The sequence below is a fragment of the Mytilus galloprovincialis genome, chromosome 4 (genome assembly GCF_965363235.1).
Source record: "Mytilus galloprovincialis chromosome 4, xbMytGall1.hap1.1, whole genome shotgun sequence".
NCBI lineage: Eukaryota > Metazoa > Mollusca > Bivalvia > Mytilida > Mytilidae > Mytilus > Mytilus galloprovincialis.
The window spans coordinates 64,593,778-64,612,695 of NC_134841.1; the positions used below are offsets into that span (position 1 = coordinate 64,593,778).

The 18,918-nt window shown below is 31.8% G+C and overlaps 1 protein-coding gene across 1 annotated transcript; it reads left to right on the plus strand.

Moving 5' to 3' along the window:
• Nucleotides 1-9,413: 9,413 nt before the first annotated feature.
• On the plus strand, nucleotides 9,414-10,351 carry LOC143073740 (beta-1,3-galactosyltransferase 1-like; the record flags this gene model as incomplete). Its single annotated transcript, XM_076249498.1, has 1 exon — nucleotides 9,414-10,351. A coding segment is annotated over one exon (669 nt), but the record flags the coding sequence as incomplete, so codon positions are not given.
• Nucleotides 10,352-18,918: the final 8,567 nt, after the last annotated feature.

Genomic DNA, 18,918 nt, shown 5'->3' on the forward strand with positions numbered 1-18,918 from the left:
GCTAAAGTTTCAATTATAAATGTTCATGATAATTAAAACAAATCGTGTTATGAAATTTGGAAAAAGAGGTTGATGATTGCTGCCGAAAAAAAAGAATAGTGCATGTTGCTATAGACTCCGGCCGGGGAAAAAGGTTCGAACAAGTTAAATTTTGCAATTTTTATTAATCGTTTACAGCTTTTAACGATTTATTTAAAAGAATGGGGAAATGGGGAAAAATCTCATTACATGAACTTCGTCCAACTTTTGCAAAGACAAATTAGAGACAAATTGGAGACAGACTGCAAATTGAACAGCTGTGGATAGGTTTTGGCACTGGAAAGAACTTCCGATATATTTCAGTTCATGGATTGTGCCTTGCTCTAGGACCATTGAAATCGAAAGTCTTTCCACTGTTCCATGCTTTTACCGGTTGTGACACAGTCTCAGCTTTTTCTGGGAAAGGTAAGAAATCAGCTTGGGACACATGGTCCGTATATGAGGAGTTGTCAGATGCATTTCTGCAGATTATTGAGAATCCAAATGAAGTGGAAATTTTAAAAGTGTTGAAAGTAATAGAACGGTATGTTGTTCTTTTGTATGATCGGTCTAGTACAGCTCAAACGGTGAATGAGTTAAGAAAACAGTTATTCACACAAAGGCAAGAACAATTGACAATATTCCTCCAACAAGAGATGCACTTCTTCAACATACGAAACGTGCAGTTTACCAAGGTAGTGTTATTTGGGGAAATTGTTTAGTTGCAAATCCAGGTATGCCATCACCAGATTTATTTGGTTGGCAAAAACTTGATGGTACTTGGGTACCATTCTGGTCTGTGCTTGCTGAAGCTTCAATGTCATGCCAAGAGCTCATCCACTGTGGCTGTAAGAAAGGATGTCGAGGAGCATGTAAATGCTTGAAAGCAGCACTAAAATGCACAGCATTATGCAAATGCTCACCGGACTGTGAAAGAGAAACCGATTGAGACTGAGCTTTATTTTGATTTCCCTGCATTTGGATCCATTATTTTTTAATCATTTTATACCATATTCAAAAACAAACGTCAAATTTTTACATGTTAAACGGCGCCATTTTGAATATTGCCGCCATTTTGAAAATATTATCTTTGTACCCAGGTAAAAGTGATACATTGTAAGCCTTTGTCGATATCAAATGATCAGTTTTACTGCTTTGGTAACTTTCTGCTATCACACAATGATGGTGTATACATTCGAATACAGTAAAACTTAGACATTTTGACGCGCCATTTTGAATTTGGACGCCATTTTGATGATTTCTGTACCATAAGGTTTAACAACATAATAAATAACATATCTGAATTGTATTTCCTTAAGTTTCTGACATCTTTGGAACTCATTAGAATTGGAAGACTTCATCAAGTGAATGATGTTATACTTATGTCGGCCATCTTGAATTTGGCGGCCATATTGGATTTTTTTTTCGTGGCTCCATATCTGAATTTTGTCTATACCCTTTAATCTTTCATTTTGCCAAGTTTCATGCTTTTACCATAAAGTGATCAATTATTCTGATATCCGCTGGACTATCATATGTTTTAAGGTGTGGCTCAATCCGACAAAACCAGAGAATCCCAATGATCTTGAATTGAGCGTTTTCAGATCGTCGTAAGCAAAGCTTGAACACACAATACCTGTAATCTAATCAGATTGGTGTCTAAATGAACTTAAACACTGCATTTATTTATTGTTTACTGAGACCTGTTGTTCTCTTACAGATAGAGAGTTGTATTTTGAATTTTTCAAAGTGAAGATTTACGGCAGCGGCTTTTAATATTTTGCGTTTATCCTGGAACTATAATAGATTTGTTTTTAAAAATAGTGCAATGTGTCTGAGTATACTCTATAGTAAAGGTCCCTTTTGGGGCAATTTTGGCTCTTCAGATATTTCTTGTTTTATTGGCTATTAGAATTAATTGCATAACAGTGTGGTCGACAGTAAAACGTTTGTAGGTTGTAACTTGTTTGTCAACGGCTATGATTTTATGCTCACCATATCCAACTATCTCGGTCATCACGTGACTTTTACACTTAAGTTGTATATTTTTAATGGCCGACAGATTATCCATGAAAGTGAACGAGTACATAAATAAAACGGTCATAACTTTTTTGTTATAATGTATATTTTTCCTTCTAACCCCGCGTTTTACAGTTTATAAATTTGTACAATTAAATATGTTTTAAGTTTCAGTTCAGAAATATGATTTCGTGCTTCGAAATAAGTTTGAAAATTGAGGTGACATAGCCACACAGCCTCCGTTGACATCTTTGTAAAAACTTGACAAAATTGCAATGGGACCTTTTTGTAAAATCAATTTTCGCAACTAATTTATTGTTGCTTATATCCTTCCAACCCCTAAAAAGATCGACAACATATTTATTTAAAGTAAATCCCAAACCATATCAGTTCAGGTATTAAACTTTTTGCTTCGAAGTTTGTTTGAAAAGTTCATATTTTGGCAGTCCTCAGCAATATTTTCAAAATGGCGGCCATTTGTTTAAGGTTCACAACGACACGACATGCCGGTATTCATTTAATTATACATCGGAAAGTAATATTTCAAATATTTATCAAAGTGTGTCTTTTTGTACTTAAGAATTTCTTTTTCACATGTTCCTCAATATATTTATAAGAAACATAACCTCCTTGCATGCACCGACCATGCAGTTTACATGAACATTGATAGCGTGGGGCGACATGGGAATATATATTTTTGTAGATTTTTCCGATGAAAATCGAAAAATTGTTAGATGCATGTCTTTTCAATAATTGTCTTACCTTACTGCAGCATAGAATTAAACATTATTTTCCTCTGTGAAAGTGGAAACATGCTATTTGTTTTGATACAATTTCGAAGTTACATATAACAAAATGGCGACCAAATAATTTCAAACGTAGACGATGTTCGACACTTATTTTGCACATGCAAATAATTCAATAAGCTTTAACTGTTTTTATTGCAATTAAACATGACACGTTATTGTAACTCGTATGATAATTAATAAAGCTAGATTGAGGAGTATTAATTAAGTCATCAACGTGATCAAAGAAAACAAACATGACAAAGTGGCCTAATCACGATGTAAGTTTTGACATGACTTAATATAAGATTAGTATTATAGATCATTATACGATTGTTTATGAAATCATTTTATGATAATATTTTATATCAACGAAAGGAAACAACGGATGGATTGTAACAAAGATGCAATATCTATATATATTTTGAAATCATTACTTGGGTAACCAGTACATTTTACATAATCATAATTAAACCAGTCACATACAGAGTTATCGAACCTAATTATGACTGGAATAGTTGCATATGCCAGTCTGTCAGAGGCCTTCCAGTGGGGATGGAAATTCACTTGTTACACATTCCGATACATAAAATGAAACTTTCTTTTTACAAAGCTTGAAAGGAATTTGTTTTAAATATTTATTATAATCATCACATACAACCGTGTCATTTATAAGAATAATAATGTTCAGAGATGATATTATTTAATAATATTAAAAATAGGTTTATCCATTGTAAAAAAACTATTAACTAAGTTGACGAGGTTAATTCACAAAATATCTCATTGATTAAGAGCACAACTACTTCTACGGTGTGATCATTTTAAGAATGGCCTACTATTTATTCAATGCGTATACATGTGGGTTTTGTTTGTGAAGAGTTCTGGATAATTAAAAAAATCATTTGATTTCTTTGTTTAATACCATAAAACGATTCATTCTTTCAGATATTTGTCACTTTGCCTTATCTTCAAGTCCAACACAATTTCTCACGTTTCTTACAAAACTTATATTCTTGTGATGTATTCTTTTGTTGAAAAAAAATGTATAGATATAGATAGATATAGGAAGATGTGGTATGAGTGCAAATGAGACAACTCTCCTCCCAAGTAATAATTCATAAAAGTAAACCATTATAGGTCAAGGTACGACCTGCAACACGGAGCCTTGGCTCACACCGAACAGCAAGTTATAGAGGGCCCAAAAACTACTAGTGTAAAACCATTCAAACGGGAAAACCAACGAGAAACGAAAAACACATATGAACTACATAAACAGACGACATCATGCATTGTAACTTTTAAAGCCAATAAAGTAAAAAATAATCTGAAAGAACGTGCGATATCATATTAGGAAAATTGATGGTCAAACCATAACAAAAAATCAAGTAAAGAATTTTAAGTATTCAACTTTTATAGCTTGCTGTTCGGTGTGAGCCAAGACTCCGTGTTGAAGGCCATTTTTATTTATTTTCAAATTACAAAGGTTATTCCTGATTAGTATTTTTAATTATTTTATTTAGGCGTTTAGAACCTTTGGTAACCTCACAGTTTAAATTTCTATGATAAGTACGTCGTGAGCAGTGGGCATTACAGACGAACGTTCACCTAATTTTCCCCAGTCAATGAATGGCCATAGCTACACTGTTATGAATTTCATTCTAAGTGAAAATAACCCAAAATCAAAATTTATAATATGACCTTGACCTTTGACCTTGACCTTATTTTAATTTTTTGGACCAAGGATCTCAAATCAAAAGACCCTAGGTCTCTATCACTTATGGTTTACCAGTTAGAAATGCATATTCTTATATCAAACATGAAAAAGGGGGGGGGGGTAACTCTCATATGGAATCTATATACTGCTTCGGTCAAAATCAAACAGAACATCCTGAGGATATAACGAGCAATTTGGAAAAATAAATTTGTCGGTTTCTTATACTGTTGCAAAGCCTTAGAGATAACAAGGAAAACAGTGTTCAGGGAGATAACTCTTATTTGGGAAAGTATTCGGTTAAGCAGAGTTGGTTTCAAAAGCGTATAAACTGTTCGATATATATGTAGGACTCTAAAGTGCGATGGTACTCTAAAGTGCGATGGTCACGCTAAAGTACGATGGTCTACGCTAAAGTGCGATGGTATCAGACGCTAAAGTGCGATGGTTGTTTTTTTTTTTTATCAGAAATCACGCTAAAGTGCGATGGTATGACACGCTAAAGTCCGATGGTGTAACGGGAATGGGGTTCAGGCAATGGTTTTCGTTTGTTGCTGAGTTCCTATCACATTTTCGTTTATTGTTTTGATTATGTGTCAAGCCGTAGTCTTTATCTTTTGAATTGTTTAACACTGGTTATTGTATAACCCTATATAGCTTGTAGCGGCATGGACCAATGCTTTACGTTGACGGCCGTATGATTATTAGCCGCATACATGAACGGCATTTGGGATTGAATGGATAGTTTTTTCTACATCTTCTTATGTTTATTTAAAGTACGATAGTTGTTCAAAAGGTGTAATGGTTACACTGAAGTATTGTTAGTACATCTGGAATGTAGTGGAAGTCGGTTTTTTTAATAAAATAATATGTTATAAGACAATGCCCCGTGTTAAAGGTCATACTTAAAGTTGCATATTTCCAATGACACTAGGTCGAAGATAGATAGTTGTCGTATTTGCAATCATATAGTATGATGATACTACACATCTGTTTGTTATGTTGCTGTCTTATTGATATATGCTAGTATTTATTATTTAACAGAAATAACAAACCGTATAGTATTTTTTTTTTTTTGTATTAAATAATTCAATTAGAAAGTAAATGTTTTGATTAAAGTTATTTCTACAATTTCACAAATTAAGTTAACCTATTCCAGCAACGATAAAAAATTCCAGATTGTGATCATTTGTTTTTCTCTTCTTTTCTTTCTTTTCTCGTGTAATAAAAATCCTTAATCTGGACAAACATTCTCGTCATAATGCTGTCGAACGTTTATAACGTCGATGTAGTTGCAGAAAACGTATTTTAGCGTATCAAACCATCGTACTTTAGCGTAGGCCATCGCACTTTAGCGTGACCATCGCATTTTAGCGTCCCCATCGCACTTTAGAGTCCTACATATATTCCAAAAATCTAAGCGATATCTTGCAAAACAAAAAAACAGCGAGGGAAAAAAATTAGGCAGAAGAAAAAAAAATAATTTAAAAACCAATTGTAGAGAGAACAATTGAAAGTCTTTTCACATCAAAGAAACTATTTGAAAAAGCAAGTTTCTTCATACTGATTCAATAAATGAATGGTTTTCATATACTTTTGAGTTAAATAAGGGATATAATGTAATACTTCAAGTCTCATATGATAGCTAATTTAACAGTAATTCCAAAAATATAAAGTTTTTATATACTTTTTCCTTCTAACCAGAAGATAATTGGACTCTTCCGGTTGTTCAAAAGTCATTTTTAGTCTACAGTGATAAGTAAATGTATTTATATTACAAAATATATGGATTCTGAGTTCTTTTTCTTGAAAAAAGTGCAAAAATGGCCATTTCCGGTTTTTTCAAGGTCACTTCCGGTTGTCATTTTTCAAGGTCATATGTTACCCAATATTTTGTTAAAGGTCATTTGGTTATATAATGAATCATGTTGAAGTAATTATCAATAAACCTGATAATTAGACATTTCAGGGGCAATAACTCCTATAAGATGCCATTAGATTGTTTCAGACCAAATGTAACATATCTTCATTACAACTAAGCAAACATTTTGCACTTCTTCTTTTATATATATCTTAAAAGATGTCGGAGAAAAAGCCTAAACAAGGAAAAATCAACATTGAGAACTTGACCTTGACCTTTGACCTTGACCTCATTTTCTAAGTTAGTACCTAGGGGTCTCAAATAAAAACATTCCAGGGTTATACGGTTAATGGTTTATGAGTTAAAAATACATACCGACAAAGGAGTAGGTCCGGTAAGGGCCGATTTTGGCCTCAAATTTTAGGTTCATCTAACGAAAGTTTTTAGACACTTTTAAACACGAAAGTGTCTTTTTCAATTGATTAGATTAGTTTATGTGAAAGATTTTAACTGATTTAGTTATTAAAAACGCTCTGATTCAAGCTTAAATATGAAAAATCTATCAAATATGCCAAAAATCGTCACTTTTCAGATGGTTTTTGTCCAAAATGAAAGTGGCCGCATCCGTGTTCATCCTCAACCTTATGTATGTTTTGTATTATCATCAAATACAACTTACATTTCAATATTATGAATGAACACGAATGCAGCCACTTTCATTTTAGACGGAAACCGTCTAAAAATTAACCAAAATTCTAAGTTTTGAAGATTTCAGTAATTCAGCATGACTTAATGATGCAAGTACGCGATATTTGTGCATTGTATTGTCAAAAACAGTTCATATTTATGTAGCAGAAGCATTTTACTTTCCAAAACATTGCTTAAAGATTACATTTTCACACTTTTCTAAAACTCCTATATTTTGGGGCCAAAAAGGGGTCTTACTGAACCTACTCCTTTATTTGGTAAAGGTAGATAACTCCTATAAAATTTCATCAAATCGCTTCGATCCAAAGAAGCCAAAAATTCCTGAGGATCTAACAAACAATTTTTAAAAAGAATTTTGTCGATACCTTTTTTTGTTACGAAGGAGATGCACTCTGATGATAAACAGTAAATAGGGAGAAACTCTTACAAAGAAAATGGTTCGGATTAGCAGGGTGAAATTTAAAAGCGCATTAACTATATGATACCATATGAGAAATATTTAAGCGACATATTGCGAAACAAACATTTATCGCATAAACAAAATTTGGCGGAAGAAAAAAAAAAATAATAATCAGAAGAAGAAAAACAATAAGTCTTTCCTAATAATAATAATCAGAAGAAATCCAATAGGTCTTTCCACGGAAAAGTGGAAAGACCTAATAATAATCAGAAGAAATCCAATAGGTCTTTCCACGGAAAAGTGGAAAGACCTAATTCTAATATGAGGTGCTTCTTTCGCTTTGTAAACAACACTGTGTGAAAATTCTCGATATATCTATACTCAGCGCAGACTCAGAGATATACATAATAATGGATGTTACAATATACCTCCCACGTAAATCCACATGTATTTGAACCTACTTTGCAAACGCTTGGCCAATTTTATTGTATTAGAAATTGTAATAAAACAAAAGACAAAAGAACTTTTATTCTTATTCGGATGCATAATAAAAAGAATTAATAAAATGCAACTAGTTTTGTTTATTTCCTAAATATAGTAACACAGCTATATTGTCAATGTCAATTTCATCATGGAACACTTTCTCTACAATAAGGGGTTCATTAAGGGATGAAAATAAACTTGATATTTATGTTACGATTTTAAAAGCTATTAATATACTAATTTAAGTTGCAGTATAAAAATAATATTTAGTCAATATGTCACAAAAATATAACCTTTTTTGTAACCATCGAAGTTCGTATAATATTGTATTAAAATGGAATTCTGAGGTAGGTTTTGTTTTGTTTTCTATTCTATTGCATTTGATTTCAGCGAGTCAACATGGCAGCTCCTTCGTTACGAAATGTCAATTTTGAATTTGACGGTAGCTTACGAGAAAATATGTAAATTAAAAATCGGAAATATTGGGTTTGAGAATTAAACATATTTTTCCAGCGGTTATTAACGAAATAATCAATGCAAGCTAAATATTTATGAGAATATTTGAGCTTTATCTAACAAGGAGTAAAAAAGAACAGCTTCACACACGGCATACCCATCTCTCGCTTCAGTATTTGAATGAACTTATTTGTCCTATTAGAATCGAAATAATTCATGGAAGCCATAGATTTGTTGTTAATTTACACATGGCCTGGGCCGTGATATTCGTTAATTTTATCCCTCGCTAACGCTCAGGATAAAATTCGAATATCACGGCCCAGACCATGTGTAAATTTCCAACAAATCTATGGCTTTCATGAATTATTTCTTAATTAGAACACCGTTTGTGAATCAATCCACTCTGAAAACTAAAATAATGGACAGAAGGACGAAAAAGTTATAGGCTAGATAAACGTGGATTAAGATGAGATTGGAATAGCGAAAATGACTGCTTTTAGATAAACTGTTCCCAGGTTTCAATCACTTTTCAGTAAAGGAACAAGTTTTTTTTTGTGAGACAAATCATAACCTTTACTAATAAGGACATAGTATATAAAAAGTTATACTATCTTCAGACATGCATTAATGCTGCAGACTTCATTTCTTTTTCAGATGAGTCAAATTTATCCTGATGTACAGACCATATACCCATAAGCAGATTTGCTGGAAAAAACGGCCCAGGAAGATATTTGTAGTTCTACTATTTTTGCAGTTGTGTTGTTTCTCTCTACTTTTCTGGAATATTAATATCCCGTACACAATTTGTATGAAAGGTGGCGATACATTTGTAAATAATGTATCTATGAATAATATTACTGGGTTGGCTTACTTAAAAAGGATAAATAAGACACTTGTGTTAACTAGACCTTCGTCACACATAAATCCTCATGACTTTGGATACATTATTTTAGAAAAAGATCAATGTAAAACAAACAAAAGTCTGTATTTCTAGCCGTGATTGTCTGTGCTGCTGCGGAAAATTTCAGACAACGAATAACAATTCGGAAAACTTGGGGATCTGTTGCAAAGACGAACAAAGAAATAGCACTGGTATTTATGCTTGGAAAGACGTCAGATTCAAATGTTCAACAGGAAATACTTAATGAAAGCAACCTTTATCATGACATTATTCAGGAGGATTTTGTAGATTCTTATAGAAATTTGACGTATAAATCCGTCGCCATGTTGAAATGGTCATATACATATTGCCCGTCTGCTCAATATGTATTAAAAGCTGATGACGATATGTTTGTAAATTTAGAATATTTATTAAACGTTTTAAAGCACAAACGTTTAAAAGAAACTGTGATTGGATTGAAAGTTACAGGCGCAAGACCCAATCAAGACAAGAGTTCAAAATGGTACGCACCGAAAGAATTATTCAACGGAACTGTGTATCCACCATATTGTAGTGGAACGTCATATGTGATTTCAGGTGATTCAGTAAAAAAGTTGTACAGTGCAAGTTTAGATACGCCTTATTTTTATATAGAGGATGTTTTTATCACCGGAATATGTAGAACAAGGGCAAATATTAAAATAAGCAACGACCAAGGTTTTATTGGTCATAAACCAACGGCTTCGGGGTGTTTTTTTTAGAAGTAGAATAACTGGACATGGATATAATGAAAATGAATTAAGAAAAATATGGACTGAATTAAAGGATAGTTCAATATCATGTACTCTTAGTCATGTCAATACTAAGGCTGTTTTGAAAAAGAGTTGAAAGAAGAGCTGTTATATTTACTTTATAACAATTTTTATTTACGGAATTACAATCATATGAAGAAGAACAGTTCGACTCTCAGAATTTTAAAGGTTAACCCCATATTAGAACAATTCTATATCCTTAAGATATGTTTATATATTTTTTTATTTGCCAAATATTTCACTTTTTTATAGTTACTCAAACAATGGGTACAATTGAGTCATTATTTTATCGCTTCGCTTATAAAATTTGGTACGTCATCATTTTATTTCTAATCACGTTTACCCTGCCTCTAAAAAAGAACTTTGTTTTATATGTTTACAAGTGTGGACACATATCAGTGTGGATAGTATGTTTGAGTGTTTGAAAGAAATTGTTTCTCATATTAGAAATTATTATACCTCAGTTATCATTTTCTATATAAAACAAATGTGGACACAGATGAGTGTGGATAGCATGTTTGGATGTTTGACAGTGTCTTATGACAAAAGGGAGTTCTATGTTTTCCTATATGGTGTTATTAACTGTTGCACGATGACAACCAACCTGAGCATTAGGAGTATTGTTTATTTAATATTTATTTTTTATGTTCAAGACGGGCATCATCTTCGCTAGCCAAGGGTTATGATCCACTCCCGCTCTTTTCTTCTTCTTCAAGAGAGCGAGAGTGGATCATAACCCTTGGCTATCGAAGATGGACGGGCATGGAAGAGACAGTAATTACATTAGTTGCCAAATGATTATGATAGAATATGTTCCACATCTTTGATTTTGGATACATTTAGGAGAGCAACACATTATAGTTTCATTTTTTCATGTGTTTTTTTTTTCTAAATGGGAGATGATATATAGATTTGATAACATGATATAATATGGAACGCAGACACTGTCTTATTATGATATTTCTCATTATATGATGTTCATTTGCCATTATATGATGTCATTTTACCCTTATATGATGTGCACTTGGCCTTATATGATGTAAACTTGTCACTATGTGATGTGAACTAGTCCTTATATGATATTTCTCATTATATGATGTTCATTTGCCATTATATGATGTCATTTTACCCTTATATGATGTGCACTTGGCCTTATATGATGTAAACTTGTCATTATGTGATGTGAACTAGTCCTTATATGATGTACACTTGTCATTATATGATGTGAACTTGTCCGTATATGCTGTCCAAACACATTTATATGAGGAGCAAACATCTTTATATGATGTCCACAATTCATTATATGATATGCTTTCTCCATTATGGTATGTGATTGAGTCCTTATAGTATGTGATGCTTTCCTTATACGATGTAGATACGGCATTATGTGATGTGCAATCACCTTTATACGATATGCAATCACCTTTATATGATGACAATTTGACATTATCCGATGTGCAAATTATATTATATGATGTGCAAATTATCTTATATGATGTGCAAATGGTCTTATATGATGTGCAAATTATCTTATCTTCTTCTGTGGGCTTTTTAAGGACGGCTTTCCTACTGGAAATTGCGCCCTATATGTTCCTAATGTTTTTTTTTCAAAAAAAAAAAGAATTTACTTAATGTTTTTTTTATGACTTTTGTTGTGAGTATGACAAGAACCTAGTGTGTCGCTCATTTGTTGTTTTTAATCAGGTGTTACTTATTTGCTTATGAAATATACGACTTAAGTTTTGATCAGTTGCCCCAGCCAGTGGTCCCGTGAGAATCGTGTATACGCACTATCCCACGGAGGTACTAACCATGGTAGTGTAGGTTAATTGCAAACTGGAACCAGACATTGACCTGTTCTCTGTCTGGTGATCAGTCAGGCAGAGGACATGCCACTGTCTAGATCCCGAAATGCAAAAAACTGTTTCATGATATACCCCCCCAAAAAAGCCAAATTGTATATATATGTATATATATATATATATATATATATATATATATATATATATAAAGAAAAATAAATTAACTTATTTCTATAATAAAATACGGGACTTTATACTTTGATATTAATTTACTAGGATGCTCAAGGATTCCAGTTTGAATTGTACTTGCTTGTTTTTCCCGTAAGTACATTCGATGTACTTGTGCTGATGCCATTGTTAAACAAGCTACATACACGACAATCTGGTTAAATATTTAACATAATTTCATACCCTGTATATCACGACTACCATGTCAGGGGGTGACCACTGGTTGGCACCGCTAATCTACTTGTCTATATGTTGTGTCGATGACTTAACATGAATTAATACTTGAATATTTAAAAAAAAAAGTGTAATAAATTTAGCAGCTTAAATATGAAAATGAATGTATTGAAAATTAATTCTGTAGCTACGTAAGTAGTGAATTCTTAATCGAGGTCGAGTTGAAAAATTAAAGATATCGCTCTCTTAGTGAGTACTGTTCCTTATCTTAGGCAAAGAGTTTCTTTTGTGTATTTCTTTCTATATAGTGAAGGTAGCTATCCTGGTGTTTTGATGTAGGTGAATATAGCATGATATGTCTTTAACTATTAAAAGTATTCATTAACAAATTTAACAATTTTTTTTTCCTGGGGCAGAAAATGAATTCTCCCTAATATAGGTAGACCCCTATTTTTTATATGAATTATATGTAAAACGTAAAACAAAATACAGCATTTGAATTTAGTTTAGATAAAAACTGATAAAATCTAAACAAAAAAATTGCTACGTATTGTTGACATAATGTAGTCTTTTCGTACTCAGCACATATTCTTAAATGGGAGCAAAATTATAACCTTTTGGTAAATTTTTAAGTGAAAAATCAGTAACATTTAACTTTTTTAGTTTTTCAAATAAAATTTTCCTTTCTAAATTGAATAATTTATAATTTAACAATGCTCTACACTTTCGATCTGGTTGCAGTTTATACATAGATTTGAGGTAACTACTCCAATTTTATTCAGGTGCTTATTTAGTCCAATATATCCTGTTCTTAATTTGAAGAGTAATATTTCTTTCTCTCTTGTTAAATTTGGAATATTAATTTGAAAATTTACTTTATCAATAATTTTAAATAATGACCTATCTTTGTTTGTTTCCCAATCTTTTTGCCATTAATTTTTCAGAAAATTTTTACAGACAGTTTTAATGTCTTCTTTAAAGAGAGGTATAAAATCTATGCAGTTGTCTAAATTAAGTGCGTTTTTGGCTTGTAAATCTGCACTTTCGTTGCCCATTACTCCGACATGACTTGGTATCCATTCAAATATAATTTCTGATCCACCCTTTTTAAGTGAAGTCACAATTAAATGAATATCGTATAAAATTTGATTCTTTACTTTAAAAATAGGAGCTCTGATGGCTTGAAGAGCTGACAGAGAATCTACAAAAATTACGGTTTTAATAGGTTTAAAATCTTCTAGCCATAAAAGACTTACAAATATTGTCATTAATTCTGACATAAATATAGAAATATAGTTTGGTAATCGTAAGTAGAATTTTATCGCAAATTTGATCGTAAACTTACGAGTATTAACAGGCAGTCGTAAGTCAAATCGTAGCCTGTGATTTAACCTGTCGACAATTTGTAAAAATCAACAACATTACATTATCTTAAAGAAATATAAGTGTCATTGGATCATTAGAATACATGTATTTATGTTATATTGTCCCAATCATAAGTAACTGAAAATTTAAATTCCTGAAATAATCGTATTTTCCAGTACATTTGACTTTTTTTCCTTTAAGATCCTTTAACTTAACTTCCAATAGTCCAAATATTTGACCATAAAAACATAGAAGTGAGTACGCTAGCACAGCACTATATATATTTATCATATATTTAGTACAAAATACAGCTATTTTGTATATCTAATAAAGGTTCTTTTTTCCAGTCTGTATCACCTACCCTGTATCGCATACCCCGTATCGCATGGCTAAACCCGTATCGCATACCCCGTATCGCATGGTAAAACCCGTATCGCATACCTTTTTTTTTTTTTTTTTTTTTTTTAAACTTAAGTCAGTTTTTTGGGGTTTTTTTTTGCTGAAGAATTTTTTTTCTATTAAAAAAAAATTTTTTTTTAAAAATATTAAAAAAAAAAAAAAAAAATATTAAAAAAAATAAAAAAAATAAAAATAGGTCAATTTTTTAATGACGTCATTGTTTGGTATGTAACGTCACGAACATCAAGTTTTTACAACAATTTTTTCGGCACACTAAATGCAACTATAAAAAATACAAAACACTCAATAATACAATAATAAACAAAATATTTTCAAAACAACATATTGTAAGGTAACCTAGGTGCTTCGTATAAATAATTGAGCAGTTATTTTAAAGCTTTGAAACAAGACAAAAGCAGAACTGAAGGTAACCCAGTGCTATGGATCAGAAAACAGTTCATATAATATAAAACTCTTCTGTTGAAATATATGATAAAGCGTATAATACATGGCAAAATCCGTATCACATGCCGTATCACCCTCGACCAATATCATCCCTCGGGCCTAAGGGCCCTCGGGCTGATATTGATGTCTCGGGATGATACGACATATGATACAGATTTTGCCATGTATTATTCTCTATATACACGGAGCCCGGATAGGGAGAGGGATCGGTACGTCGTGTCACGGTGCTTGTACTAACTGTGTACTAAATACTCAGCAAAAAAAGAAAATTATAAAAGCTTATTTGCTAGTTCTACAACATTTATCACTCATGTTTTACACGGACTTTATGAAGATAACAATAAATACATAGATATGTCAAGTCACTTAGATATTAAATTACAATCCTTGTTATGACCCCTCCCCCCCCCCCCTTTCCCCCCATCTATCAATGCATGTACTGCGGTTATACACTACAGCGGAGGACGATGTTCTTTATTGATAGACATTTTTGAATATATATTACGATTATTTTAAAACGAATAACAGTCCAAAAATTGAGAAAACAATCATTTATAAGTACATGAATGTATTGGTATCAATCCATAGTTTCAATGTAATTTACTAATTACACAGTTGCCATGCGCTCTATCAGGTTCGCGTTTTTTTAGGTATAAAATGTATGCTTCAACCCCGTACTCAATACCTGCTTGGATCTTTCTAATATATGTAGGTTTGAAAACTATCTTAATTCACTTTGCCATTATGGGATTGTTTATGTCTATAAATATACAATCCCTTTACTGCACGTTTAAAAAAAGAAAACATAACAGTGGATACAATTTACTCAAGGATACTTTGTGAAAAACTTCATATTAAATTCTGCAAATATATTTTAGGCGTTAATAGGAAGAGTACAAACTTTGCAGTTTTGTCTGAATTAGGCCGTTTTCCACTTCACTATGATATAGTCAAACATGTTTTAGGATATTGGCATCGTTTAGAAAATATTGGCTCATCATTTCCCTTGTTAAAAGCTGCATATAATTGTTCTAAAAAGCTATTTGAAACAAAAAAAAACTCTTGGTATGGATCAATTAATATTTTAAGGGAAAAAATGTCAGGCATAGAAAAACATATTCTTGAAAAATACTCAACATTTAAACAACACTGTGGTCAGATAGTTAAGGGATACTATACTGCATTGTGGAAAAAACAGCTAGACAAACATAAAGATGGTAAACTACGAACTTATGTAACATTCAAGTGCAACTATGGTTTTGAAAATTATTTGTCAATAATTCGACATTTTGAGCAAAGGAAATGTATTACTAGATTAAGAATATCTGCTCACAAATTGCAAATTGAATCTGGTAGATACCAGGGTACTCTTCGACAAAACCGAATTTGTCTCAGGTGCACCTCAGGTGAGGTTGAGGATGAAGTTCATTTTTTATTTAAATGTGACACTCATTTATTAAAAAGAGAGGAAATGATGAAAAATATATTAAAATCATGTCCAAACTTTCAAAATTTAAATATTGATAACAAATTAATTTGGATAATGAATAATGAGGATCCTAATGTACTATTTGCATTTTACAAATATATAGAAGATACTTAAGAATTAAAGTACAACTTAATCTGCAATAACTAATTCATTATAACTCTTTAATATGAATTTGGATACCCTGTTAAGCCTGCACAGATCATAAGAAGAATTTCAAATTCTTTGGCACCGTCCCTTGATGATCTTTGCTGGCTGGACACATAATCTATAATCTTAGAAATATGTTTTAAAAATATATTTTCAATAATTAAGGAGCTTGACTCATCTGCATTAAGTACAAGTAGGGACTCCCCTTTAAGCACCGACTCTTGGTGCTTTCTGCAGATAAGTCATATTAAATATCCTTTATTAAATAAACTTTGTTATTTGCAGTATACCTCATAGTCAAATGTGGGAGTGCTTAATTGCTTTGTTTTTTATTGGGTTCTTTTTGTATTTTTTTGTATTTTTATATATTGACATTTCTCCGCACAAACTACTAATGCCTCATGTTTGTCTTCTCAAAGTGAAGATACACTTACCGGGTGCACTTGAGTCATTTTCAACATAGTATTCATTGAATAATAATACATTGCTACCATTTCGTTGAGTGTATTTTCTGTGTTATATTATTTTATTTTATTATTTTTATAACACTTGTTACATATCTTTACTGTGTGTGTATTGCATATGTTATTGTTTATAATAATATTGTCTGTATCATATGCCCTCCTGGGGCCCTAATTTGGTAAATAAAATATTCTATTCTATTCTATTCTATTCTATTCTATTCTATACTTATCAAATTTCATTTTCAAATTAAGAATATTGTAAGAATCCTAAATTTTCCAATCCTAAATATGTTTAATTTATTCATTTTTAATTTTATTTTTTTTAGGTGACGAGATTCTTATTTTTAAGTATTCAAGTGGATGGAAGGAAACATTAGAATTTCTTTGATTTTTCAAGTTCCCACCTTGATGAAAGAAAATAAATTCAACTATCTTTCAAATACAAACAAAAAATCCTTCACTCCATTTCAGCTTCAGATAAATATACTCTCCTCGAAGTCAAGATCTTGTTGAAAGTTAGAATTTGGGATCTTAAAGTCATAATAAACGAGTGAAAAATAATGTTATTCCAACTCTTGAACTAATGCATACAAACGTCATAAACTTACTAGTCTTCTGTGCACGATTTTATCATTTTTTTCGCATAAATTTCGTATAATCGTCATTTTTTTTTTTCAATCGGTCAGTGTTGTTGTGAAAATATGGCAGGTAATTAAAGTTCGTGTTTTGAAGCCGAAGTTTAAATATAAACGATTGTCACCTGTTTGTCAACAATCAACAAAAAGCATGAATATTGAGCATGTATTTAACATGTACAATCAGATAATAGCATTCATGCGTATTGCGATCACCGGATTTTTACGAGATGGGTCACACTGAGGTCACTTTGCATACGGAAAATATGTCGGGGAATTGCTTCCTGGAAGGAAGCAATGAAAATAAAGTAAACTTCTTTAAATATGAACAAATTAAAGAATTTTCTTAAGAAAAAAGTATATGTACATAATGAAAACTATCCATTCAGTTATAAAAAAAAAGCATATGCATTATTTTTTTTAATTTGAGGTTTCTTAAGACTTTTTAAGAAATGAGCCCGAGCGAAATTGTTTTCTCTGTGTCAAAATATTACAATTTTTTATTGTATAGGCAGCGCACGGTAGGTTGTCTCTTGAGTATGCATCTCCACGTAAAAAATAGTGTGTTCATTGTATACAGAATTGCTAAGATATTTTGAAAACATTTCATTGCCACCCCCCCCCCCCCCCCCTCCCGATTACAAGTGCAAACTTTTTTGCAATTGTTTTTATATTCTAATTTGAGCATTTTCGAATTATACGGATGCTAGCAGATACATGTGGTAAATATACTAAACTAGAAGAAAAATGTCAAAGATAGAGAAACGTGGCGTTAAACATCAGCAATAAATCAAAATCAATACTATATCATAAAGAATATCGACAATCTTTTGTGGAATACGAGATATATCCTTTGTTGTATTGAGAACTATTTCCTCATTATATTTGTCTCAAAATCTCATACATCTTCGCCATATATTAATTCTTTTAAAAAATGATAATTACGCATTTTGTCTCGGTCAAGGATTTTTATAGTAAGTAAATCTTTATATACAGGTGGAGACCGTCAAAAGTTTTGTTCATACATGAAGAGTGTACTTTTTTTTTACGGAGATTGAGATATAACTTAAAAACAGATGTACAAATTAATGTTTAATATGCCTACCAAAATAATCCCCCCTCCCCAAAAAAAACAAAGAAAACACAAAAAAAAAAAAAAAAAAAAAAAAAAAAAACACAATTGCACACAGGCTGAGACATGACTCGTAAATGTTTGTTTTGTTATTTAGTTCATCCAAACAAATGAGGGAAAAGGGGGGGGATCGGAACTCCGGGATCGGGTATTTTTAAATACAGGATTTCGGAATTAATCTTTTCGGGATCCGGGAATTCTTTTTTCGAATTTCGGGATGGCGGGATTTATTTTAAATTACTTTAAATTCGGGACCTCTGGATTTCATTTTATTAAAGTCCGGGATTTCGAAATCAGGACCCCTCCTATTTTTTTAGTAGGTATATAGTAGTAGTATGATATAGAGATGATCGATATAATCTCGTTCTCGACCTTCAAGTTTTATGGATGAAATAGAATTGAGAACAGTTCTATTCTATATTTGAGATGCTACTTTCAGGGTACATTTTTATTTTTTATTCGGTTAATTTTTACCCATATATATA